This window comes from Orcinus orca, chromosome 11 (genome assembly GCF_937001465.1).
Source record: "Orcinus orca chromosome 11, mOrcOrc1.1, whole genome shotgun sequence".
Lineage (NCBI taxonomy): Eukaryota > Metazoa > Chordata > Mammalia > Artiodactyla > Delphinidae > Orcinus > Orcinus orca.
Window position 1 is genome coordinate 96,735,804 of NC_064569.1, and position 26,206 is coordinate 96,762,009.

The following is a 26,206-nucleotide window of genomic DNA, read 5'->3' on the forward strand; positions in this document are numbered from 1 at the left end:
TTAGAAGTGACATCACATGTTCACTTCCCTTAAAATAGGGCCTTACTGTCATTTCCAAATTTACAGCAGGATGAAAAAAATAACCAACAAAACACAACTCAGTATTGCTGAGCTGGTGGCAAGAAGAGCTAAGATAATCACAGCTCAATACAGACTTGACAGCCGACAGGAAACCACGATGTAGATCTGGTTTTCATCCCACTGTTACCAATAATATTCATACTGGCAATCAATATTAAAATATGTTGGCTCTTCAGAAACCTGCCTGCCTGATTTTCAAAACCCTTGTAAAAAGATTTAGGGAAAAGAAAAGGGTATTTCTTAACAAGGTACACATTGGTACAGCCCATCAACACGTACCATAGATACTGTTCTTATTTATTTATTTGCTTCATTTATTTATTTAACATCTTTATTGGAGTATAATTGCTTTACAATGGTGTGTTAGTTTCTGCTTTATAACAAAGTGAATCAGCTATACATATACATATATCCCCATATCCCCTCCCTCCCACCCTCCCTATCCCACCCCTCTAGGTGGTCACAAAGCACCGACCTGATCTCCCTGTGCTATGCGGCTGCTTCCCACTAGCTATCTATTTTACATTTGGTAGTGTATATATGTCCATGCCACTCTCACTTCGTCCCAGCTTACCCTTCCCCCTCCCCGTGTCCTCAAGTCCATTCTCTATGTCTGCATCTTTATTCCTGCCCTGCCTCTAGGTTCTTCAGAACCACTTTTTTTTTTAGATTCCATATATATATGTGTTAGCATACAGTATTTATTTTTCTCTTTCTGGCTTACTTCACTCTGTATGACGGACTCTAGGTCCATCCACCTCACGACAAATAGATACTATTCTTATTTATTTATTTATTTACATCTTTATTGGAGTATAATTGCTTTACAATGGTGTGTTAGTTTCTGCTTTATAACAAAGTGAATCAGTTATACATATAGATATGTTCCCATATCTCTTCCCTCTTTCATCTCCCTCCCTCGATACTGTTCATATTTAAATGACAACTCTTGAAATCTGAAAAGCAGCAAGGAATACAAAGGTTGTTCCTGGAAGCACGTGTTTTAGGTTTAAATGCCAGGGCCAAGGGGAAAGGGGAGTGCTCGTGACAACAGGCACTGAGATGCTCCAGCAACATCGGCCTTGCTGTCCTTTGCTCAGTGAAAGGCTACATATGGGCTTGTGACAGACCATCACTTCAGCCCACACGTGGGGACACTCATCAGGTTTCACTGTTTCCATCTCCATAAACCACACAGCAGCAGAGCACTGTGGATTTCCCACTCGATGAGCAGGGCGCTGACGGTCATCCTAACAGCAGAGCCACTGTGTGTTTCTAAAATAAGACACAGTCAACATAAAATAAAAATCACCCTTTACAGGTATAAACTTAGATGAGTTCAGATGAATGTATACTGTGTATAACCATCACCATATCAAGGGACAGAATACTTCTACCTCGCCACAGAGTTCCCTTGCACCCTCTTGCAGTCAATCTTCTCCCACACAGCCCCTGGCAACCACTAATCTGATTTTTGTCCCGTTTTCACGATGTCCAGGATAAGTAGAATCACACTGTATGCAGCCTGGCTTTTGTGACAGGCTCCGTCACTTACCACAGTGCTTTCGAGACCGATCCACGTTGTTGCCTGTACCAGTAGTTCACTCCATTTTATTGCTAAGTTGGACACACCACAATTTGTTTACCCTTTCATCCTGTTTAAGGACATTTGGATTGTTTTTGGTTTGGGGCAATTATAAATAAAGAAGATATCAACAATTCCTATAGGTCTTTGTGTGGACATATGTCTTCATTTCTCTTGGGTAATACCTAGAAGTGGAATTGCTATATGGTAAGTGTATGTCTAACTTTATAAGACAAAGTGGCTGGACCACTTTGTATTCCCATCAGCAGTGTATGAGAGTTTTAATTGCTCTGCATTCTCACTAGCACTTGGTATTATCAGGTTTTAAAAAAAAATTATTTTAGCCATTTAGTATGTAGCAACATCTCATTGTGATTTTAATTGCATTTTCTTAGTGTCTAATGATACTGGGCATCTTTTCTTGTTCCTATTTGCCATCCATGTGTCTTCTTTGGTAGAGTGTGTTCTCTTTTTTAAAATTGAGGTATAATGACTGTTTTGTAAAATGCAAGAAAAATTAATTTCAAATATATGATAAACTGATAATACATTAAAGTCAGGACATACATGGTTAGCTATTTCTGCTCTATCAGTTTTGTAATTAAAAAGCTTCTCTCTTGCTTCTCAAAATACTAGCTTGTTTTGAGATGGCCAAATGACAGATAACTTTAGGTAGGAATTGAAAATAAACAAGCTCTCTTCCAATCCTGATTATCAATTGATTTGTTCATAAAATGCCCATTTTAGAAACTAGGTCTGAAGCCATCTATGTTCCTAACTTCCTCTAGATTCAGACTCACCCCCTCAGATACCAAGGTGCTAAAGACAGATGTTCAACATGCAAGTGCCTGGGTGCAAGGGGGGGATACCCCTACTCTCCCCTCAGGAACCCACCTGGCCGAAGGAAGGGTGAGGGGTGGGGCAGGTATACTAGAGGCAACAACCAGACTGAATTTTCAAGGACAAGTGGACGGATTAAAGGTGAGGTGAGGGAAATGATTCCTGGCAGAGACAATGTTGGCAAAATGAAGAAGGTGTGACAGCATGGAGACCTGGCTCCGGGAGAAGTCCACCAGGAAAAGAACGTGGACCACAGAATGCAGGGGGTGACTAGAGACTGAGCTGGGCACTGGGTACAGCAAGTGGTGTGCGAGGTGGGGTCAGTCAGACGGTGAAAAATCTTGAGGGTCAGGCCTTCATCCGAAAGGGTGCTGTGCTCAGGGAACGGTGGGGTTCAGGAAGGTGAAGCCCCTGGAGGGGAGGTATGAGTAGCCTGCTGACTCTGGGGCACAGCAGTGGGGAGAAGAGCAGGAAAGCAGGAAAAAGGAAGTGCGCTGTCCTCCAGGTGGCACATGGGGGCGGCACAGAGGTAGCAGGATCCCAACTTCCAGGCACCTCAGGGTTGCGGGGGGAGGGGGGGTTCCTGCAGGCTGGACCTATCAGGCGGAGAGAGCGGAGTCCTCCTCCTTTCCAGAGTCCTCCAGAAACCAGTCTCCCGCCTCCCTCCACCCAATCACCAAAAGGCCTGCCTTAGGCTCACCAGGAGCCCGACCGGTCCTGCCGTCCTCCCGGGAATCTGGGTCGCCCTACCCCCTTCTACCCTCAGTGCCCTTCACCTGGGCCCAGAGGCCCCTTGCCTTGCTGCCTGCCGTCCTCCCGGCTGCCTGTGAGTCTGGCTCTCATCATTCCTCTGGCTTTCCTCTGCCCCAGGCCCTGAGAATCCAGCGTCACACAAGTCTTGGTTTCAGTCAGCTAAGACGAGTCTGGGGCTGGAGTTGCAGACATCCCCTGGCAGAAACTGCGTAATCAGGAATCAGAGCAGAGACAGTGGGCTCTGCCTAAAAACCAGCGGGTTTATAATTACAGGGGTGCTGGGAAGGACTGTTCAAACAGGTCGCACCAGTTCCTCATTTATCCTCTGGGTGTAAACAGTCTGGAACTGCCTTTCACAAGGACACTGGAGAATGTTTCCTTCTCCGACTTTACAGCCTACTTACCTTGGCCAACTCCATTCTGTGGAACACAGTGGCCAAAGGCAACAGGAAAGCTGGAGGGTCTCCGCAGGTCAGTGGGACCCCTGGGATCCCAGGTGGATGAGAGGGAGTGCGAATGCGGACGTGCAGCTCCTCCCACCTGTTGGCCCCAGTGCCAGCTCAGTTACCATTACCTGTGTGAACTGCGGGCTCAGGTCAGAGGACCTATAGGGTCATCTCACGTACATCTTCCATGTTATTCCTTTTACCCTTCTCTTTGGTCGGTGACCATCGAGCCCATCTCGCAGACAAATTGCGTGATTACAACCAAAGTCCCAGGGTAACCAGTGGCCCAAGTGAGAAGCGAACCAGGCAGGAACACCCAGAGCTCACGCTCTCCCGCCCTGTGCTGCCTTGGCCCTGAGGCATGAACCTCTTCCCTCCAGTGGCTCATCTCAACACCACAAGGAATCCCTGTGGACTTTGGATGTCCCCAGGAACCCCAGCGAGCTTCTGGCTGTCTCACTGCTGACTTGGTGCACAACACAGATGGTGCTCCTAGGCCTGCGGCCCGGACCACCCTGCCCTCCCCCAGCCAGCCCCTCTGCCCATGCCACCCCCAGACGGCCTCACTGCCCACCGTCCTGGGCCTGGGCAGACCAGAGCCCGCAGCACACAGGACACCACCCCCACACGCCTTCCGATGGTGCCGCAGCACCTTTGTCTTTCTTCACCGCTCTTTCTCAACTGCCTTCCACTCACTGCGTCTCGTCAGGCACTCAATAAAAATGTGAAAGGTAAAACCATAAAGCGACTCGAAGAAAATGTCGGCAAATATCTTTGTGACTTAGGGCAGGGCAGGATTCCTTAAACAAAATTTCAAAAGTAAAAGCCATAAGGTTACGCACACACACATCCGTGTGTGTGTGTGTGTGTGTGCGCGCGCGCGTGTGTGCGTGTCCAAATAAATTTTATTACTTCAAAAATTATGGATTTCTCTTCAGAAACCAATATCATGGACAAAGCTAACAGATTCAAATACTGTCTACTAATCTGTCTAAATTGTCCAAATTGACAAGGGACTAAAATCTGGAATATCCCAGGAAATCCTACATATCAACATGAAAGAGACACCCCCAGGGAACACGGGCAAAGGTATGAAGTGGTAACTTCAGAGAGAAGTGGAAGTCCATGGGGCTAAAGGCCTGAGTGAGATGCTCACACTGTGGGACTGCCCATGAGAGCAGCAAGGTAGCTCTTTACCTGTACAGACTGGCACACTGTAGAGAGCGGGAAATGCCAAGTGTGGGGCGGAGCTGGGCACACAGGACCGCTTCTGAATACAATGGCGGAAACCAGTCTGGGGCAAGCCTGTGACAGCCAGGCAGGAATTAAGTCACTAAGCATACACATGCCCTAGGAGGACCCAGCCACATGGCTCCGGAGTTTTATCCCCATAGATATGTTGGCTCAGGTCACAGGGCACGTAGGGGTCGGTCTCCTCCTTGGGGTAAGCATGGGTGAATGTGGGGGGCACCCCAGTGTGGCAGCAAGAAAAAAGTACAGGACTGTGTAGACACCGCAATGGAACAGACCTCACACACAGTGCAGAGAGGAGAAAAAGAAACAGAACGGCAGGGCACAGGATGCCTTGATGCAAATTAAAAATAGCTGCACATGAAGCAAGGGTACAGTTTACAACACATGCTCACAAAAGCCATAATATTAGAAAGGGGGAGGGATTAGGTGCCAAAAGCAGGGAAAGAAATGGAGAAGGAGGTGGTGCTGAATGAGTCCCGTCCTACCTGCCCCAGTTTCAGCTCTCTGCTAAGGCTCAGCTGGTCTTCCCCACAGAGGCTACCCTGACACCACCTGCCATCCCTGCCGGACCACCAAGGGGGCGGGCCTGGATCGCCTGCACTAGCAGACAGGCGACACCAATTCCCCACCACAGGGTCCTGCTGGCTGGTCCACCTGGGGGCCACGAGGGCCCTTCCAAACACTGTCCCCATGCCCCACAGTCGTAGCTTGTTCCACATGGGTCACAAGTGTGCATGTTAGCCTCCCTGCCCCAGCTGGACTGCAAACCTCTTGGTAACAGGCGCCGCACACAGAGTTTTTCCATCAGTGGCAGCATCATAATAGAGCACACCTACCCTTTGCCAGGCAGAGTGCTCACAGCTCTACATGCAACCTCATTTAATCCTGTGATGATCCCAGGCAGGAGGATTTTACAGAATAGGAAACAGGTTTGAAGAGGCAAAGTCACCCATAATCATGCAGCCAAAAGGAGGCAGACCCCACCTTCTAGAACCTTCCTCAGGCTGAGAATAGAGAGCATGTAGAATGAAGACTTAACGGGTCCATATCAGGTGATGTGTATGTTTCCAACCAGCCCTGCAGGTTCCAGGAAAGGCCACAGAGTTCAAGACTGTGACGCAGTATATGAACCCCACTCCTGAATCCCCCTGATTCCTCTTGGTGCCGGTGAGGCTCATGCCAGGACCCCCAAACCTGTAAACTACTAAGACCGCTTGACAAACATGACCTTGATTTTACTCTCAGAACGCTCATGCTCTTTAACCTGTGACTCTGAAGTCCCAAGCACCAGAGCTGCTCCCTCTACACCCTGGAGAGGCAGGTCCAAGAGTGAGCCAGCTGTGCCAAGCTGACTGGACAAGAAAGAAAAGCCACTGGTGGTGCCCCTCCAGGCACGTGCACACAGTCAGAGACCAACATTCTGTCCAAAGCTGCTACAGTATGCCCAGAGGCTCCAGGAGCTTCTCAATCAGCCTGAAAGATAAGGATGAAAGACAAGGCTGAAGAGGTGGCCATCAGCCCCTGGCCCTCTCTGATGAGGCCACCTTCCCTCTACCCCTGCTCACGAGGGGAGCAGCAAAGAGCTGGTCCTGCCCTGAAAGAAATGACCACGTCTCTCTGCCTGCGCTTCTATCCCTTCAGTTGTACGGTGGATTCTGTGAGGATGTATGCACTGGTAAGTTCACAGCATAGGGTGGGTTTCTTCCCAGTCAGATGTGCTCTTAGCCTGGGGCAGCCATCACTTGACAAGACCTGCCATTTCCTTTTTTTTGCGGTACGCGGGCCTCTCACTGTTGTGGCGGAGCACAGGCTCTGGACACGCAGGCTCAGCCATGGCTCACGGGCCCAGCCGCTCCGCGGCATGTGGGATCTTCCTGGACCGGGGCACGAACCCGTGTCCCCTGCATCGGCAGGCAGTCTCTCAACCACTGCACCACCAGGGAAGCCCCAAGACCTGCCATTTCTTCATCTTGTCCCTCCAGACACAAAATGAAGAGAAGGGACAGGATTAGGTGACCTCCAAGAGACCTTCACAATTCCAGGTATCTGGCTGGCTACATGGCTGGCGACCTCCCGAAGCACTCCCAACTCTCAGTTTTTGAGGGTCTGGCAACAGCCTCTTGCCACTCACAAATACGGGGTGAACACCTACTGCGTGCCAAGGACTATGAAAGGGACTAGGGATGCAATGGTGAACAAACTGTCATCATCCCTACCTTTGTGGGACTTCGGTCAAGTAACAGTTACAGACGGTGGCAATTCCTGGAAGGAACACTCCAGGAGATTGGGACTGCCTGGAGGAAACGATGTTTGAGGTAAGAGCCAAGGGACCTCTGGGGCAAGGCCACTTTCTGAAGGCTTGAGGCAGCATGTTGAGGCCCACAGAGCATGAGCTATACGCGATGCCACCCCCTCCATGAAGGTACCCCCTCCCCAGCAGCTCATCCCTCCCTGTTACTTTTGCCGCGATGTCTGCTGTCACATGCAAAATGTGGTAACATACGGGTTTTGAGGGCAAGGACTGTGCCTTTATTCTTCTCCATCCACCATGCCAGGCACACAGAGGGCACCCTGTAATATCTTCTCAATGCCCAAATGATGCTGGGAGCAGAGATTCCGTTCCATGTAGACAGGAGGGGACTGAGAAGTTGCTGAGTGCCCAGCTAGAGGCACAGGCAATGAAGTAAGTCACGATCCTTTATTTATTGAGTTCTTAATCCAATGAGTCCCTTGAGCTCTCCCCACAAAAGCTAAAAAGGATCACCTCTCAGCACATCATCAGATATTAACTCCACAGATGACAAGTGAGCAACTAACACTTTTGCCAAGCACAAACCAGCAGGAGAGCCTCGCAGTTCCTTCATTGCACTTGCACGGCTTTCAGTGAAATTCCAGTTCCCAGTCAGTTTATCTCCACGTCCCGCCATGTCCAGGGAGGCCGAGACGGCTGCAGGACTGGGCCTTTCAGTGCCACTACTTCCCCACCTGCATTCCCTGCGGAGTGCACAGCAGAGGCCATATCCGTACACACCAGCAGGGCCTCCCGTCTCAGGCACCCTTCTTCAATCCATCCCAACCCCTACTCTGAACCTCCCTTTCCAAAAAAGGGGTCACAATCGATCTTAAGGTTGTAAAATCTGTGATGTGCTTGAAAGGACCAAGGAGTAAGGCGTATCCTTGGGGAACCATGAACTCGTTGCCTTGCTCTCAAACTGTGCTCTGGCAGTCCTCGTTTCTACAGGATTCCACTTCCAGTTCTCCAACCTACCTTCCAGCTCACCCACCATCTGGGCTCCCAATTTGTCCTGCACTGGAACAGAAGGTCTAGGATCTCCTCACTTCAGTGCTCCCCTGAACCTGACCTCACCGGGCTCCCCATACTGGAAACAGGGTAATGCAGTTTACCTGGCAGGGCCCCAAGAGCGTTAGACATCAAGGCTCCTTGCTGGCCTGCTGCTGCTGCTGTTTACGTACAGCCTCAGTTTCCAGCCACCTTGAGCCTGACCTGTGTGCTGACCCAAACTAGTCCTGTCACTGCCTCGGGCCTCAGTCCCAACTCCTGGTTTTCAGATCTCATCCCCAACACTTACCAGCCCTATCCCCTGTTCCTAGAATTTGTATTCATCAAGTAGGAGGGTGAAGAAATTGTGGCTCATCACCCTTGCTGTTTGAGAGTTTTAAAGCACAAATCCCAAACTTCAACAATGTTAAAAATAACTGCATTATCAATCTTTAATCTAAATGTTCAAAATGACAAGCTGAAAAATGGATGACATGGAAAGTGAGAAATTCCAGTTCTCAGATCTAACTCAAAGCAGAACAGATAATAACATACAGAGGAAGGATGTGTTTAAACAAAGTTATTTTAGACCTGAACTCCTCCTCAAGACTGGTCAGCCAGGCTCACCGTGCTCTGCCCTCTCGGCACACGTTGCTCAGATGTCAGGATAAAGGCCCAGCGACGCCTGGGGACTTGTTCCTGAGCACAGCACATGCCCCACCTGTGAGCCACCACCCCGAAGACCCTGCCCTGGAGCGCCCAGTCTCCCCGGCATGAGGGTACGTGCACACACTCATGCTTCAGCCAGGTGTCCGGGAAGCAGCCTGAGCATACGGCTGCCTGGTGACCAGGTCGCTGCCCCCTCTTATTCCCCCTCATGCTCCAGTAGGTGCTGCATGAGTGGCACCTCCTCGCTCTAAGGGCTGCCGCCAACCCTGACGGTGAGATAAGTTCCGGCTCTGTTAAGTAAGGGCTCGCTGAAGACCAAGCCGCTTTTGGCAGAAACTCTAACAGTGAAAGGAGGCAGGGATGGTTAGAGAGGTTTCTGAAATCGGTGAACCTCCCGGGGTAAAAAGCCAAAAGACCTAGTGTGGAAATCATCAGATTGGAAAAGTGGGAATAAATAGCACTTCCTCCAGGGAGCACCCCGCTTCCACCATGTCCACCACCTCCCCAGCTTGCTGCTTCCACAGCACCCCGTCCCTCCCCCAGCTCCCTGGTTGAACTTCCTGACTCCTGTTAAAAAAGAAAACCCTCCGCCACAGGACACGAGCGCCTCCGCCCCATCGCCATGCCTGGGTCCTCAGCACCAGGCCCACCGTCCACACCCACACATTGGTATAAAGGTGTCTCAGTGCAGCCAGGCCACCACAGGCTAACTGAGCGCCCAAGACTTCTCCAGTTCTAAAAGCATGCATTTCTATTTGTTACTGAGTAGAAATGGAAAACGTTTTCTCCTACAGGGCTTACAAAAGTTACTTTGACATCACTGAAATCAAGAGAGAAAATAAAAATCTATCTTCAGAGAATAAGCTTGACAGCAAAACATCTTGAGTGTTTGAGTCTCTCAAGGCCAGAGCTGAGCAGCTCGCTAGCTGGCATCTAGAACAACGGCATTTAGGCAGGGGAGGGGCAAGCCTGCATGGACCAGGTGAAAGGCCACCTGATTCGCCCGTCTTTGCCTGTCTCCACGGGTGCGGCGCTCACACGTGAAGAGGTGACGCTTTGAGACCACTCGGGCTCGGAGCCATTCGGACCCTGGCGCTGCGGGTGTTATCTATAATTCTCACAACCATCCTGGGAAGTAGGAATTAGCAATGCCATGTTCGCGCCTAGGACAGTGAGCAGGTTACTTCTCTTCCCTGAGTCCTCAGGGTCACACACTAAGAAACGCTGGCACCAGGCCTGAACCCAGACAGGACGCTACTTCCTCACGCCGAAGCAGAGGCATTTAAGTACGTGGCAGTCACTGCAAAGGAATACCTCTCTACTATAAGGAGCTCCCAGGAAGCTGAGAGCAGAGGCAGGAGAGCAGTTCTAGAGAGCAGGTGCTTGGGCCCAAATCCCAGCTCCACCCACTGCTAGCACCATCAAACCACCCGAGCCTCAGCTGCCCCACCTGTAAAGTGGAGCTCACAATCGCAGAGGCAGTCGAGAGGACTGAGCGCCCCCACGTAAAGCAGAGTAGGTGCCTGGCACAGAGCAAGTGTGCAATAAATGCTAGCCGCTATCACTGGTTTTCATTGCTAAATTTCTTGTTGTGGGTTAACATTCCCACAGAGAGTACCCAGACCATAGCATAGAGCTTATGGGCACACAGCTCCATGACTTGGCAGTGCGTACACACCCATGCATGGGGTACAAGGGACAGCGAAAGTCACTGCTCTCCTGGAGCCACTGATGACACAGCACAGTCCACGCGCTCAGGAGGGAGGGCCCTCTTCCACATCCTCACAGCATTTGCCAGATGTAAAAGGCACTTTTGTCTGTTTATTAATGCTGCACCTTCAAGGCCTAGAATAGGACCTGGCACGTGGTGGGTGCTCTGTAGGTGTTTACTGAAATAATGATTTCTGTTCAGTATTATGGCTATTTGCATACATATTTTAATTCCAAATATTTGTTTGTAAGCTTCTTATGAGCAGGGCATATCTTATTACCCAGCATCAAACCTTATCCTTTCTCTGATTCACTTGTACATTCAATCAACAATCATTTAGTGTGTCAAGCACTGTGCTAAGTATCAGATTCCCAGGGAAGAATCACGTCTTTGCCCCTAGGGAGTTCACAGCCTAGAGGGAGAAGCAAACGGTACAGCATGCTAGGCAGGCAGGAAGGCTGCCTAGGCCTGCCAGGGAGGACCAGGGAAGGTTGCCCGGAGGAGGGGCTCCCCGGGAAAGAAATGGAGGTCAGGCTGGAGAAAAGACCACCGCCCTCAGCCCCTACCCTCCCAGGCAGGGAGACAGCTCTTGGTGGATAGGAGCCTGGGGGGCTCTGCTTGACTGGAGCCCAGGGCAGAGCTCCTTAGGAAGGGCCAGGTGGCCAGCAGCTGCCAGCACATGCTCAAGTCTTAGGCATGCTAAAGAGTGCGGTTTTACTTGGAAGGTGATGCAGAAAAGTGAAGCTTCCTACCTGGGGCAGGGAGTTGCACAGGTTTGCTTTTCTGGATGGGCTACCCTGGTTGCAGGGTAGAGAACAGATGGAACATGGCACAGGGGAGGCTAGTGCCCTAATGCTTGGTCATGGTTCAACAAATACTAGTTTTCTTGAAAGAATGAATTAATGGTTCTATTTAGAAACTTTAGTGAAATAAAGGTAAGCCACCAGCCTGCTGGGAGCTATGTCCAAGTGCTGTGGAATAGTGATAAGGCTGACACACGCACAGCAAGGCTGCCATGCAGAGAAGTCCATCCAGATCTGTGTATGTGGGAGGTGGCTGGAGAACACATGGAATGGACAACTGCTGCTGAGAGGCAAGGTGACAGTTATTTTCATACACCTCGTGCTTCCACTCACGGCACCCACCCAACCGCCCATGACTGCCCGCCACTAAAAATGTTGGCTCTGGGGTCCCAAGACTGTGCACTCATTTTGGGACCCCAGGACTTAGCCCAGGGCCTGGATCGTGGCAGGTGCCAAATAAGGCTTTATGGAATCCATGAACAGGGGGCAGCAGCATCTTCTAAATATGTTACCTACAAAATTGGTCTAAAAGGATGGGAAAAGTACACACCATTTTACACGGATGGCTTTCCAGACAAAATACTGATGCACATGGAGATGTTCTCATTGATGTGCTGTGTCCACAGTGCTTGAGTCTGAGAGGACTCTGCAGGGAGAGCCTTCTCTGAAGGAGACGGCAAATACTAGTCACGTGCCAACTCTTTAGGGCTAACATTCCCAGAACATTTTACAGCAAGATATTTATGTCCTCTTCATCTCCAAAATATCCTTCTCCTCAAAGGCTCCTTGTGCCCACAGAGAGTGCAGTACAGGCCAGCCCCAGTCTGGCTTCAGCCGGGGAGATCTGAGCTCTAATTGCACGTACCACTGACAGCTGAACAGAGCTCCTGCCTCAGGGGTGAGGCAGATGCAGGGCCCAGTTCCTGAAATCAGCAGTCTGCCCTCCCAGCCTGGCCTCAGGAGCCCTCAGAGATTCAGGCTGCAGCCCTCAGGCCTGCTGGGGCCAAACCCGCTGTCGTGTTCCCAGAGCCTGTGAAGGGCAGAGGGGGGCCAGGCTTCCTAGGAAGCACTGGTAACACTTGAAAAGCACCATGGCCTGCAGCCTAGGCTCTCTCTGTACCCCAGCCCCCAGAGCCAAAGAGGAGACCCAGAAAGAGGGCCTGGAAGTGAAGGACGCGGGGGACACCTGCAGGCTCCCCGCACGAGCCAGGACTTGCCAGAAGCGACCGAGCCACCCATGCCCCACTGGGGAGCCTGTGCGCAGGATGTGCCAGCCTCCAACTTCAGCCAACTGGTGGCTAAAGGAGTCATCCTCTTGGTGAACCACCTCCCCTAGGCCTCAACCTACCTAATCCCACATGACTTCTCACCTCCAAAACAGACCCTTGGCTCCAAAGAGGTCAAGATCCTCAGCCCTCTGCAAGGCCATGCTCATTCCAACCTCCAGACATTGCTCTGGCCTAGAATGCTGTCCCTGCTCCCAACTCATAGCCCAGCCCCACCCATCCCACGTATCTTCTCTGGTGATGCCAGCAGCAGACCCCTCTCCTCTGAACGCCATGACACTGAGAAGCAGAGCTGTGGCTTGGCCTCATTGCCCTCACTCTCCATGGAGGCCACCATCCTTTCTCCTCCCAATACCTTCACTGTGGGAATCAGATACCCACCCCTCTTCTCTTCTGAATCGTTTACTACGGTGTTGGGGATACAGAAAGTGTCCCCTCCAAATGCCCACTAAATACTTCTGGCTGATATTATGTCCCTGTGGGTAATCTCTCCTCCCAAGATCACTACTTGTTCACTCATTCATCTAGCAAACATCTGAGTGCTTAGTAAGTACTGATCCTGCCTATCTTCCATGCTACCTTTCCTGCCCCCCACCCTAGGGGGAGCCCTACCTCCCCCTTGCACCCCAGCAAATTCTACAGCACCTCAAACAATGATCTGTCTCCTCCCTCTGGGAGCTTACTTCCAAATGTCACAGCCAAAGGCTCCCGGAGGGCAGGGCCATGTCCCTCCTGTGCAGGCACACAGCCAGCATGCAGAAGATGGTTCTGGAATGACCCACTTCAGTTAGCACCTTTTGGTGGGAAGGAGTAAAATTAAGCACAAAAGACTTTTCCACCTCGAGACCGCAAGGCTTTCTTTAGATTGTACAGCTCTGTGGGTCACACCAGTGAGAAGCGGCCTTCCATGGGAAAGAGGGAACTTGCTGGCAGCTTGGAGATGTGCACCTGGCAACGTGCGCCTAAGTCGCTCAGAGACGAGCAGGGCCGGTTCAGCCTGAGCCATCCAGGGCACACCCATCAGAGGAGGAGGGCGGCACTGCTGATTTATATGAGATGAAGAGTAATTTCAGGGACAGCATCACAAGATGAGCAGAGCCTGAAGAATCCTTAGGATTCTTCATACAAGAGATGTTCTTGTCTACTGACATCGCAGTTAAGAATTTAACAGGGTGCCTAAGGGTTTACATCAATGACAGGACTTGTTCAAGCTACTTTACTTAATATATGCTGACAATACACACTGGCAACTTTCACCTACCTTTTTCTTTTTTTTTTTTTTGCGGTACACGGGCCTCTCACTGTCGTGGCCCCTCCCACTGCGGAGTACAGGCTCCGGACGCGCAGGCTCAGCAGCCATGGCTCACGGGCCCAGCCGCTCCGCGGCATGTGGGATCCTACCAGACCGGGGCACGAACCCACGTCCCCTGCATCGGCAGGCAGACTCCCAACCACTGCGCCACCAGGGAAGCCCTTGAGTCCATCTTTTTAAAACTTGGGCTCCTGTGATCACTTGTCTCTGTTAGACTATAATATCAAATGGAGGGCTTCCCTGGTGGCGCAGTGGTTAAGAATCCGCCTGCCAATGCAGGGGACATGGGTTTGAGCCCTGGTCCAGGAAGATCTCACATGCCGCAGAGCAATTAAGCCCACGCGCCACAGCTACTAAGCCTGCGCTCTAGAGCCTGTGAGCCACAACTACTGAATCTTGTGCACCTAGAGCCCATGCTCCGCAACAAGAGAAGCCACCACAATGAGAAGCCCGTGCATCGCAACGAAGAGTAGCCCCTGCTCACCGCAACTAGAGAACGCCCGTGCGCACCAATGAAGACCCAAAGCAGCCAAAAATAAATAAAATAAATAAATTTATAATATCAGATGGTATTTGATGTCAGACAAAATTATACACCTAATTAATCTAAGTTCATAGAACTAATGTGTTTTAGTTTCCAGCAAACCCAGGGCCTCACCCTCATCTTTTGCAGCACTTGAGCTTTTTGTATCAGGAAAGCACCCACATGGCGCCGATGTCTCTATTCTTATTTCATCCTGGCAACCTCCCTCGAAGACCAGTATCATTTTCCCTCTTAGAGATGAAAACCCTGAAGCTCAGATTAGTCAAGTGACTTGCCCAAGGTCACACAGACAGCTAGTAATGGCACAGCTCGGATCAGAACCCAGATCTTTCCAACTACAGAGCCAGTGCTCTTTCCACTAAGCCCACAGCTGCGGAGAAGGTTCCGGGGGTTTTGCCATATGAACGAAGTTTTATCAAACATGGACTTTGCTTTAACCAGCAGGCAGGAAGTAAGTGGGGTTCAGGAAGAGTAACCTCCAAAAAAAAAACCATACACACCACAAAATAATCTGATTAGGAAAGGAATTCCTCATGGGCACAGACTAACAAGAAGATGCTCCAGCAAGCTCAAGGGTAGTGTGTTCAGTCCTCTGGCCACCTGCCTGTACTGTCCAACATGATGTCACATCACCGCCGTCCATTTTTCCATACAAAACTCAAAAGTAATGCCGCTTCTCAGGCCAAGCCCGGTAATTAGTGTACGTCACACCAAGTCATATCAAGGCTAAACGTGGAAAGGAAGCTCTGAGAATGGACAAATTGACAAGACCTTAATTAACACCTCTAACCTCTCTCATTAATCCAACTCTCCTAACAAGGTAAGTTTACCACCTTCGCTGAGAGCTAAGCCATACCTGCTGCCACCTAGATCTGACCACAAATGCCTGGCTGGTTTCGGGGTATGTTCATCTCATCCCCCAAATCCCAGCCACAAAAGAGGGAGGGGGTGTCAGACACGATTGGCTTGGTCTCTGTATTCATCCAGAAGAAATCATGGGCATTACCTCCCAGAAGCTGTCGCTGGACACTTCGACTCCAACGGAATCATCATAAGTGACAGACATCTCTTCAAAGGGTGAGGGAGCAGCAGGGAATGCTTAAATTCAGAGGTCAGCTTCAGATGCTCAAAATCCGTAGACAAACCTATAAAAGAAAAACATATCATTGTGGTTTTAAATTCCCAAGGTAAAAAAGCAAGCCACCTCCATTTCACAACTTCCATTTCCATTACTGCCTTCAGTACAGAGCAGTCTAAAATGTCTCCTTTTGGTGGGAGAAAGTCAATAAAATCTAAACTTGGCACTGACATACATGTGTGTGTTATATGCATGTGTGTGTGTATTTCACAGTAACAAGTAAACCTTTCAACATCTTAACTGAGGAGCTCAAAGAGCTTTCTGCAAACAGTCCCTGTGCTTAAATCAACAGACTGATAACCTTAATTGGCCTCATCCTTTGGAGAAGGGGACAGAGAACATGTGAGGAGAACACGCCAAAGCAGAGTCCCTGCATCTCGGGGCTCACTCTGTTCCAGCCTGTCCTACCCATCCGACAGGACTAGGACCTGGGGTAAAATGTGAGTGGAAATAACCCACCTTCGACACCTGACTCCACTCTCCACAGAGTTTCCACCAGGCTTTGCTTGTGTTGGGTGCTGTCTCCCCCTTTCCATGACTGGCTCATTTCAGCCACTGATGCCCCAATTCAGACCAGTTTATTCTGACACAGTCTGTGTGAGGGTCAGTTAGAAAGAGTAAAGTTCTAAATCCAAGCAAGGGTAACAGGGTGATTATTTCCCTTGCCAGAGGGAAGAAGTTGAAGGACCCCCCGCTATATTCACAAGCACAAATCACGTTGATGGAATGACCCGTCCACAACCAGATGAGATTCCCTGACTTCCTGGTGAAAAAGTGATTCCACCCTCCCTTATATATCACCCTGCATTCAGACCACACAGCCAGAGATCTGAAACTTTCCTAACTGCCGCAGTCAGGAGTCCAAAGCCTCAGCTTAGCCAGAGGAGGGAGAAGGTAGGGCAGGGTAGGCAGAGTGATCTACATTGTTACACTTACAAGGTGCAAGACTTTGCTTTGTTCTAGGTACTTTCCCACATGTTATCCTACTTAATCCTCGTGATTCCCTGTGAGACAGTCTAGAAGCAGAGTAAGGAATACCAGCTGCCTGGGCTCTAATCCCAGACCCATTACTCACTAGCTGGGCAACAGTGGGCAAGGTGCCTAACCTCTCTGTGCCTCAGTGGCCTTATCTGTAAAAGAGACAATACTGCAAGGAATTACTGTGAGGGTAAAAATGCAGCAGGACATACAGGGGTGAACAGTACGTGGTCTCCAGTAAGTGCTATGTAGTAAATGATAATGTAATTATTATTAGATAGTAATTATTATCACTATCATTACTTTTATCTCTACTTTACAGCTCAGAAAACTGATGCTAAGGGAGGCTAAGTAACTTGTCCACGGTCACCCAAGCAACGAATGGTGGAGACCAGCAGGACACCAACTGTGCCTGTTTGTTAAGGTGATGTTCTCTCTATCATACCAAGATGTTTTCTAAAAATGGTCTCAAATTTAAATAAATCAGGTATCTTACAACCTAAGATCTAATTGCTAATTAAAAGGTTTAATCTGATGTATTTCACAGCTTCCAAACTTGAATACAGCTCTGTACGGACAATAAATTTGAAGTAAAGAGCAAATTATGGTACCTCGAAGCCAAATACTCCAAATGCACGCACTCTGTAACCAGGCAGAGTCGCATGGGTGCCACACACGCACTATTGCAGACAGCATGCTGGCAGGATCTCTGCTCCAAATCACAGAGGCAGCGTGTCCTTTTCATCCCTGGGATATAAATAAAGGCCAGACAGGCTTCTCTGGCCTGGGCCCTGGTGCTACGTTTCACAGCATTCCCTTCCTGTGGAATCCGATGCTCTTAGCCAGGGCCCTCCTAGAAGCACCTCAGTCCATGATTGCAGCAGCAGAAAGTTTTCTACCCAGAGCAGCTGGTCTCTGCTCCAGGCTCCTCAGGGAATATCTGGGCTTTCGGCTCAGGCTAGTCTCAAAGTGGCCAAATCAAGCCACTGGCTGGGCTGCCTGGCCAGCTCCGGGGAGCAGCTGCAGGGGACAGGTGCAGGGAGATCGGGGGCCTGCTCTGGGCAGAGAAGCAGCTTGACACCTGAAAAGCTCATTTTCAGGAATTCATTTTCTGCCTGGGTTCAGCCCTGGTTTAGACACTAACAGAAGATGAGTTTTGCACAAGATTTATTAAGAGCCTACTAAGTGCCAGGAGCCAAGAAGAGGTTGCCACCAGGCTAAGCACGAAAAGACATAGACTTCTAGGAGCAAGAAACTGAATCACCGGGTACGGATGCCCTGCCCAGTAACAAAACCAAGAAACATCAGACCTGCAGAGGACACTGGAGATGAGGCATGTGTACACCTGACCAGTGGAAACAAGGAAAGTCCATCTTTCTTTGCCCAAGTCACAGAGTGGCAACTTGGTAATTTTCCCTGTCAGTCCAGGACCTGTTTCTTACCAAAGCACTGTGCTCAGCGACTGCGACATTCCCAAGATCAAGGCCAAGCTGACCCCACCGGCACCCCACGTACCCACAGCCCAACGTGCAATGACTGCAGTCAGCTCACCTATCTGTGTGTGTGTTGTTTAGAGTTGCTTCTAATGCAGAACCAGCTCCCCCGCACAGATTCTCAGCTCTTGTTGCCCATCTCCCCACTTACACATTCTCCAAGCTTATATATGGATGTCATTAAGTAAATGCCATAATCTAAGTAAAACAAAATCAGGAAGGCCAATCTCTTTCTGTAAAACTGTGCAAGGCCTTCCATTTATATTAATAACTGACTTTTGGAAGCTCCGTGCCACCACTTCACTTCTGACTTGTAATAATTCAGAATTGATGACACTTTCCTTCTGAAGCCTCAAAGCAGATCTGTTTAGTCTCCTCTAAGAGGTCAGAAGTCAGCAAAGACATTCAAAGTCCTAGAGAGGAAACCGAGGCAAGGCATAAAAAAACCCCAAGTAGACAAAGAAAGTAAGAGGAAGAACTGAAGATCTCCTGCCCAAAGAGTTAGTGAGATAATGTAGATGAAAGCCTAGGATGGTGGCAATCAGGAAAGCTCAGATTCACGAGCTCTACCACTGATGAGCTAGGTGACCATGGGAAAGCCATTCTGTTCTCTGAGCCCCAGCTTCCTGAGCTGTGTTCTACCAGGTTCGAGTGAGGGTTAGACGAAATGGTGCATGAAGGCCCCAGGATCCCAGGTTGCAGCCCATGGCAGGGCCTCCCTCAGTGGGAGCCTCGTCCTAGGTCAACACCCTTGGCTCCAAGTGTCCTCACTCTTCCCTTCGGCTCCACATGACAGCCGTAAGGCAGACAGGAAAAAAAAGAGGGGCCTGGGGGACCAGGGTCTGTACCACAGAGGAAAACCCAACTGTATTAAAGCACCAGTTGACCTGAAAACTCATCTCTGACATTCACAGAGCCACACCAACTTCTGTGGGGCTTGAGGTCAGGCCGCCACGGTCGCCCAAGCGGAATTCTCAAGCAGCATCTCCCAAGGTCCCCCTTTCCTGCCCTGCAGTAGGGGTCCTGCCCAACCGTCCACCCCTCCCAAAGCACCCTGTACCACCCTCAGTGATCCTGGTCTCTCCTCCCTCTCTGATAACCCCCTCTCCTTCTCCCCATCACTGGCACGCCCCATGGTCCATTCTTGAGGCTCTTCCTGTACCTCCCAGCAATGTTTCATCCCTTCTCATGACTTCAAATGTCACTAATATGTGGGAAGCAGTGGCACCTCTTCCAAGAGTCAGCCCCTCAATAAAATAAGAATGAGAATATTTTCCTCACAGGACTGAAGGAAGATTAGAGACAGGGAATCAAAGTCATGTGGCATACATCTGACACCCTAGAAGTGGTAGCCATTGCTCTTAAAATCACCAACCAGCAAACCACCAAAAGGTAGTGAGAAATGCCAGTGACTGGGGCTGGATTTGCTTTTTGTTTTCCCATGATTGTTGCTACTGGGATAAGCACTTGTACGAGGCTTCCCCTACCACCCTGATACTATCACCAGCCCTCCTTCACTCAGCAATGGGGAGGCCAGTCATCACCTAATGCCTGGGAAGACATCCTCATGAGCCAGACACTGCACTAAGTGCCTTGCATGTGCTGGCAATCTGCAAGGGCGCTGGCCTAGGATGAGCTTCCACTGAGGGAGGCCCTGCCATGGGCTGTGACCTGGGGTCCTGGGGCCTTCATTTAATCCTAATGACAACCCTCTGAGGGAAGTGTTAGCAACATGCTCCTTGTTAAAGGGATACTGAGTCACAGAAAGGGTAAGGAGCTTGCCCAAGTGGTGGAGTTGAGATCTGAATAAAGGCAGGTTCACACCAACCATACTCTTAACCACTGACAGTAACTACCTCAGTGCTGAGCTCAAATCTTCTAGAACATAAAATGTGAAAAACAAACACTTGCTGCTGTTTCTTTATGAGTTACTACTAAAGTCCAGTCCTCACGGACAGTCTGCTGATCTTAGCCTTCATGTGCATGTGAGTTGCAACACTGATTTTAATCTAATTTCCCTCACTAATGTCTTGTATAAATTGTATGCGTTGCCCTATGTCCTACCTTTTCATTGCTTAATGGTGTCATCTGTTGCATAAATATTCTTAATTTTAATATAGTCTAACATCAATATTTTCTATTATAGTTAGTGCTTTTTATGTCCTGTTTAAGAAGTCTTTTCTTATGCTGAGGTCATAAAGATATTAATTTACCTTTATTATCTTTTAAATGGTTTTGTTCTGGTTGGTTTTTACTTTTCATACCCAGAAATTATTTTTGTATGTGATATGATATACAAGTTTCATTTTTTTCCATATGGATATCCAACTTTCCAGCATTATTTGTTAAAAAGAGCTTATTTACTTCCATATTCTGCAGTGCCACCATTGTCCACAGATGTGTGGATCTTTATGTAGGCTCCCTATTCTGTATTCTGTTTGTTCTTGTGACAATACCACATTGTCTTAATTACCACAATCTTATAAGAATTCTTGGTATCTAGCAGAAGAAGTCCTCCGACTTTATTCTTCAAGAGCAGCTTGGCTATGCTTGGATGTATGCATGTACGTATTTATTTAGCTGCACTAGGTCTTAGTTGCGGCACGGGGGATCTTTTAGTTACAGCACGCGGGATCTTTAGTTGCGGCATGGGGGAATCTTGTAGTTGCAGCATGAGGTCTCTAGTTCCCTGACCAGGGATCGAACCCAGGCCCCCTGCGTTGGGAGCACAGAGTCTTAACCACTGGACCACCAGGGAAGTCCCACGGCCCTCTGCATTTCCATATACGCCTTAAAATCTCCTTGTTCAGTTCCAACCAACCAACGAACCAACTAGCTCTGCTGGGATTTTGATCAGGATCTCGTTGAATCCTCAGACCACTCTGAGTTAATGGACATCTTTACAATACCGAGTCTCCTAATCCGTGGAATGCATTTCATTTATTCAGGCCTTCTTTAATTTCTCTCAATATTGATCTGTACTCTTTTTATAGAGTTCACGCACACCTTTGGTCAGTGTACTACTCAGCATTTAATATGACATTGATATTATAAATAGTATTTAAAAATTTTTTTCACTTTAACTGTTTATTGCTAACATATAAAGCAACTGATTTTTGTATACTTACCATGTATCCACTAACTTCGCACTATTTATTTCCTTTTTTTGTACTTATTATTTCTAATTATAAATTCATTTGGATGACCTATATACACATTCATATCATATTCAAATAATGACAGTTTTATTTCTTCCTTTGCAATTCTTAGGGCTTTTATTTCTTTTCCTTGCTTTTTTGCACCGGGGAGGACTTCCAATAAAATGTGGAGATCCTTTCTGGTCTCAAAGATGAAGTATTCAACATTTCACCATTAAGTATAATGTTTGCTATAGGATTTTTAAAAAAATATCACTTTTCAGGTTAAGGAAGATTCCTTCTACTACAATTCTACTAAGATCTTTTATCACATATGGATGTTTGTGTAAGATTGGCTTTATTTTTCCTTAAATGTTTGGCAGAATTTGTCAGTGAAATAATCTGGGCCTGGAGTTTTCTTTAAGCAGTCCTAATGACAGATTCTAGTTAAAAAGTAGAAGACTATTCACATATTTTCTATTTCTTTGTGATGATTTTGTAAAGTTGTGGTTTTCTAGAGAATCCAATTCATTTTTTCAAATATATTAGCAAAAAGCTGCTTATATTATCCTCTTATGATCATTTTAAAGACTAAAAGACCTGTAGTAATGTTCCCCTTTTCATTCTTTTTTTTTCCCCCTTTTCATTCTTGACATTAGGTTTTTGTGCCTTTTCTCTTCATCAGTCTCATCAAAGGTTTATTGATTATTCTTTTTTTCAAAGAATCAACCTTTTTTTTTTTTCCCGGCCACGCCGGGTGGCTTGGTGGGATCTTAGTTCCCTGATCAGGGATTGAACCCGGGCCCCTAGCAGTGAGAGGACCAAGTCGTAACCACTGGACTGCCAGGAAATTCCCCAAAGAATCAACTTTTAGCTTTCTTTCAGCTGTCTGTTGAATATTTGTCTTCTTTTTCCTTGATTTTTTTCCCTTTATTATTTCTTTTCTTCTACCATCTTTAGGTTCAAGTTGTTCTTTTCCTAACTTCTGGAAATTAAAGCTTAATTCACTAATTTTCAGCCTTTCTTTTCTAATGTATGCATTTAAAGCTATAAATTTCCTTCTAAGCACAGTGTTTTTTTGTTTGGTTTGGTTTTTTGTGTTTTTTGTCTTTGTTTTTACTATTTATTTTTTAATTTAGGCTGCATCAGGTCTTAGTTGTGGCATGCATGCAGGATCTAGTTCCCCGACCAGGGATCGAACCCAGGCCCCCTGCATTGGGAGCACGGAGTCTTACCCACTGAACCACTAGGGAAGTCCCTAAGCACAGTTTTAGAGCTATATTCTACAATCTCATTTATTTTTTCATAAGAGTCCCATGAGGCAGGCATTTTTATTTTCTTTTTTGCAGATGTGAAACTAAAGGTCAAGTAACTTTAAAAATATTTTTTATTGAAGTACAGTTGATTTGTAATGTTGTGCTAATTTCTACTGTACAGCAAAGTAATTCAGTTATGCATATATATACATTCTTTTTTATATTTTTCCATTATGGTTTACCACAGGATATTGAATATAGTTCCCTGTGCTATACAGTAGGACCCTGTTGTTTATCCATTCTATATATAACAGTTTGCATGTGCTAATCCCAAACTCCTAATCCATCCCTCCTCCCCGTGGCAACCACAAGCCTGTTCTTTATGTCTGTGAGTCTGTTTCTGTTTCATAGATAGGTTCATTTGTGTCATATTTTATTTTTTTAAATTTATTTTTTACAATATTTTATTTATTTATTATTTATTTATTGGGCTGCATTGGGTCTTAGTTGTGGCACACGGGATCTTTCGTTGTGACGTGCAGGCTCTTCGTTGCAGCCCACGGGCTTCTCTCTAGTCATGGCGCACAGGCTCCAGAGTGCATGGGCTCTGTAGTTTGCGGCACACGGGCTCTCCAGTTGAGGTGCGCAAGCTCAGTAGTTGTGGCACACGGGCTTAGTTGCCCACAGCATGTGGGATCTTAGTTCCCCAATCAGGGATTGGAGGATTGAACCTGTGTCCCCTGCATTGGAAGGAGGATTCTTTACCACTGGACCACCAAGGAAGTCCCCCATTTGTGTCATATTTTAGATTTCACATATAAGTGATATCATATGGTATTTGTCTTTCTCTTCCTGACTTACTTCACTTAGTATGATAATCTCTATGTCCATCCATGTTGCTGCAAGTGGCATTATTTCATTCTTTTTTATGGCTAAGTAATATTCCATTGAATATATATACCACATCTTCTTTATCCATTCATCTGTCAATGGACATGTAGGTTGCTTCCATGTCTTGGCTATTGTGAATAGTGCTGCTATGAACTAAGGGGTACATGTATCTTTTGTTTTCTTGTTTTTGTTTTTTAAAAGTATTTATTTATTTTGGCTGCACTGGGTCTTTCTTAGTTGCAGCATGCAGGATCCTTTGTTGTGGCATACGGATCTAGTTCCCCAACCAGGGAACGAACCCGGGCCCCCTGTATTGGGAGCATGGGGTCTTACCCACTGGACCACCAGGGAAGTCTCTGCATGTATCTTTTGAATTATAGTTTTGTCTGGATATATGTCTAGGAGTGGGATTGCTAGATCATATAGTAGTTCTGTTTTTAGTTTGTTTTTTGTGTGTTTTTTTTGCGGTACGTGGGCCTCTCACTGTTGTGGCCTCTCCCGTTGCAGAGCACAGGCTCCGGACACGCAGGCTCAGCGGCCATGGCTCACGGGCCCAGCCACTCCACGGCACGTGGGATCTTCCTGGACCGGGGCACGAACCCGTGTTCCCTGCATCGGCAGGAAGACTCTCAACCACTGCGCCATTCAGGGAAGCCCTGTTCTTAGTTTTTTTGAGGAATCTCCATACAGTTTTCCATAGTGGCTGCACTAACTTACATTCCCACCAACAGTGTAGGAGGGTTCCCTTTTCTCCACACCCTCTCCAGCATTTGTTATTTGTAGACTTTTTAATGATGGCCATTCTGACTGGTACCTCATTGTAGTTTTGATTTGCATTTCTCTAATAATTAGCGACACTGAGCATCTTTCCACGTGCCTGTTGGCCATCTGTATGCCTTCTTTGGAGAAATGTCTATGTAGATCTTCTGTGGATTTTTCTATTGGGTTGTTTTGTTTTTTGTTGTTGAGTTGTATGAGCTGTTTGTATATTTTGGAAATTAAGCCCTTGCTGGATGCATCATTTGCAAATATTTTCTCCCAGTCTGCAGGTTGTCTTTTTGTTTTGTTTATGGTTTCCTTTGCTCTACAAAAGCTTGTAAGTGGGTTCCATCTTTTTTTTTTTTTGCTTTTGCTTTTATTTCTAATGCCTTGGGAGACTTAGAGGTCAAGTAACTTGCTTAAAATTATAAATGGTGACAAACTGTGAAATCAAGGTTCAAAACCAGGTTCTGTGCTTCTAAAATTCAAGTTCTTCCTATTATAGTACATTACATATAATTAGTAGTTTATAGGTATTATGAATAAAATGCTATGAAAATATCAAGAAAGCAAAGTCAGGTCTCTTCCTCCACAGGATGTGGGAAAAGCTAGAAAGGGATTTACAGGCAAATAGGCTCTGCTTAGGAACACAGGAGAAGGGCTTCCTATCTGTAAGCAGGGGAAGAGGGGAGGGGCAAGAGGGGTTGACAAGATGGGTTAAGAGAGGCCAAGAAAATCTCATCTGTCCCTGGAAATCCATGATTGGTGATTTTATAAAAGTAACAGAATCAGCTCTCAGCCTTCAGGGCTCACTCAAGAATTGTTCTCCATGATGAACAGTTAGATTCATTCTTTTATGGCCAGGATTTGACTAGCATCACGATCAACCACTATCCCTGGGTCCACATGACCTCTTGAGTCATACCAGCGATAGCCGAGCTCAGAGATGGTCAGGAGGGCACTGGAAGAAAAGAGCACAGAAAGCAACATGTGGCTTAATGACACACTGGTCTTGTGTCAACTTAAAACTGGAAAGAAGGGAAAACCTGTCATCACCAGCTGCTCTTGGGGAGCCTCATTCATGCATTCAATAAAGATCTAAATTTCAAGAACTGAACTAGTGCTGGGAATACAAACAGCTTGTAGGCTAGACCTCAATTTCTTTTAAGTAAAAATGAAAAACTAAACTAGACTAGAATAATGGGAAAATCAGGAGATACTCAAATGTTAAATTTGTCAAACACAAACAGAATACTCTTTGCCCTTTTAGTACTGTAATTACAGTGAAATTGGTAGTAAATGCTTGATGACAATCTAAATAAAATCACAGGATATCTGCTCTACAAATTTATATAAGACAAGAAAAACTGTGATACTCAATGCTATGGGGTCTTAATGTACCAATCAACTTGCGACGTTTTTTCTTTTAATGTATTTGTAACTTATAAAAACAAAAATAACACATGTTTTCCATAGAAAACTCAGAGAAGAGATTTTGGGAGAGAAAGGAAGAACAGGAAGAAAGATTATCCATAGTTCCATCACTCAAAGACAACACAATGCATGCTCTTCCCTCAAAGCTTATTTCCAGTCATCACTTAATTCCCTCCTTAAAGTGCGAAGTGGGGTGGGAATAGGGGTGGACATGTGTGAATAGGGGGCCTGAAGCTGCAGACAAGTAAGTCTAAGGTAAGAGGAGAGGGCACAGGGCACAGCCTACACACAAAGAGAAAAATAAGATTTCTGAACAAAGCCCCCAAATGTCCAGCCACACACTGGTGCTCTGTTCTAGTGTGTGCAGGTTCACTTTAGTATGCCCCCCTCCTGCGGGGGAACCAGCTACAGACCAGGTCGCACCCCAGGAACACGCTCAATCCCACAGTGAAACCAAGGCCACCAAGGAAGGAACTAGAAGAGCTGCCTAATGGCACCACTCAGGTGTTCAGTAACTATCTAATGACTGAAAGACGGCCCCAAAGAAGGCTCCCTG

The 26,206-nt window shown here is 47.4% G+C and overlaps 1 protein-coding gene and 1 non-coding gene across 6 annotated transcripts in view; both read right to left on the bottom strand.

Moving 5' to 3' along the window:
* The window catches only part of PACSIN2 (protein kinase C and casein kinase substrate in neurons 2), a 139,861-nt gene that overhangs the window by 24,686 nt on the left and 88,969 nt on the right, over positions 1-26,206 (bottom strand). For all 5 annotated transcript variants that reach the window (XM_033405196.2, XM_033405197.2, XM_049694553.1 and 2 more), the window contains exon 2: positions 15,571-15,709. In XM_033405196.2, the coding sequence (XP_033261087.2) occupies positions 15,571-15,630 (60 nt within the window). In that variant the 5' untranslated portion in view covers positions 15,631-15,709. The remainder of the gene's footprint in view (positions 1-15,570; positions 15,710-26,206) is intronic.
* TRNAG-CCC (transfer RNA glycine (anticodon CCC)) lies at positions 20,859-20,931 on the bottom strand. The gene has a single exon. It is a non-coding gene; the product is annotated as a tRNA-Gly (tRNA).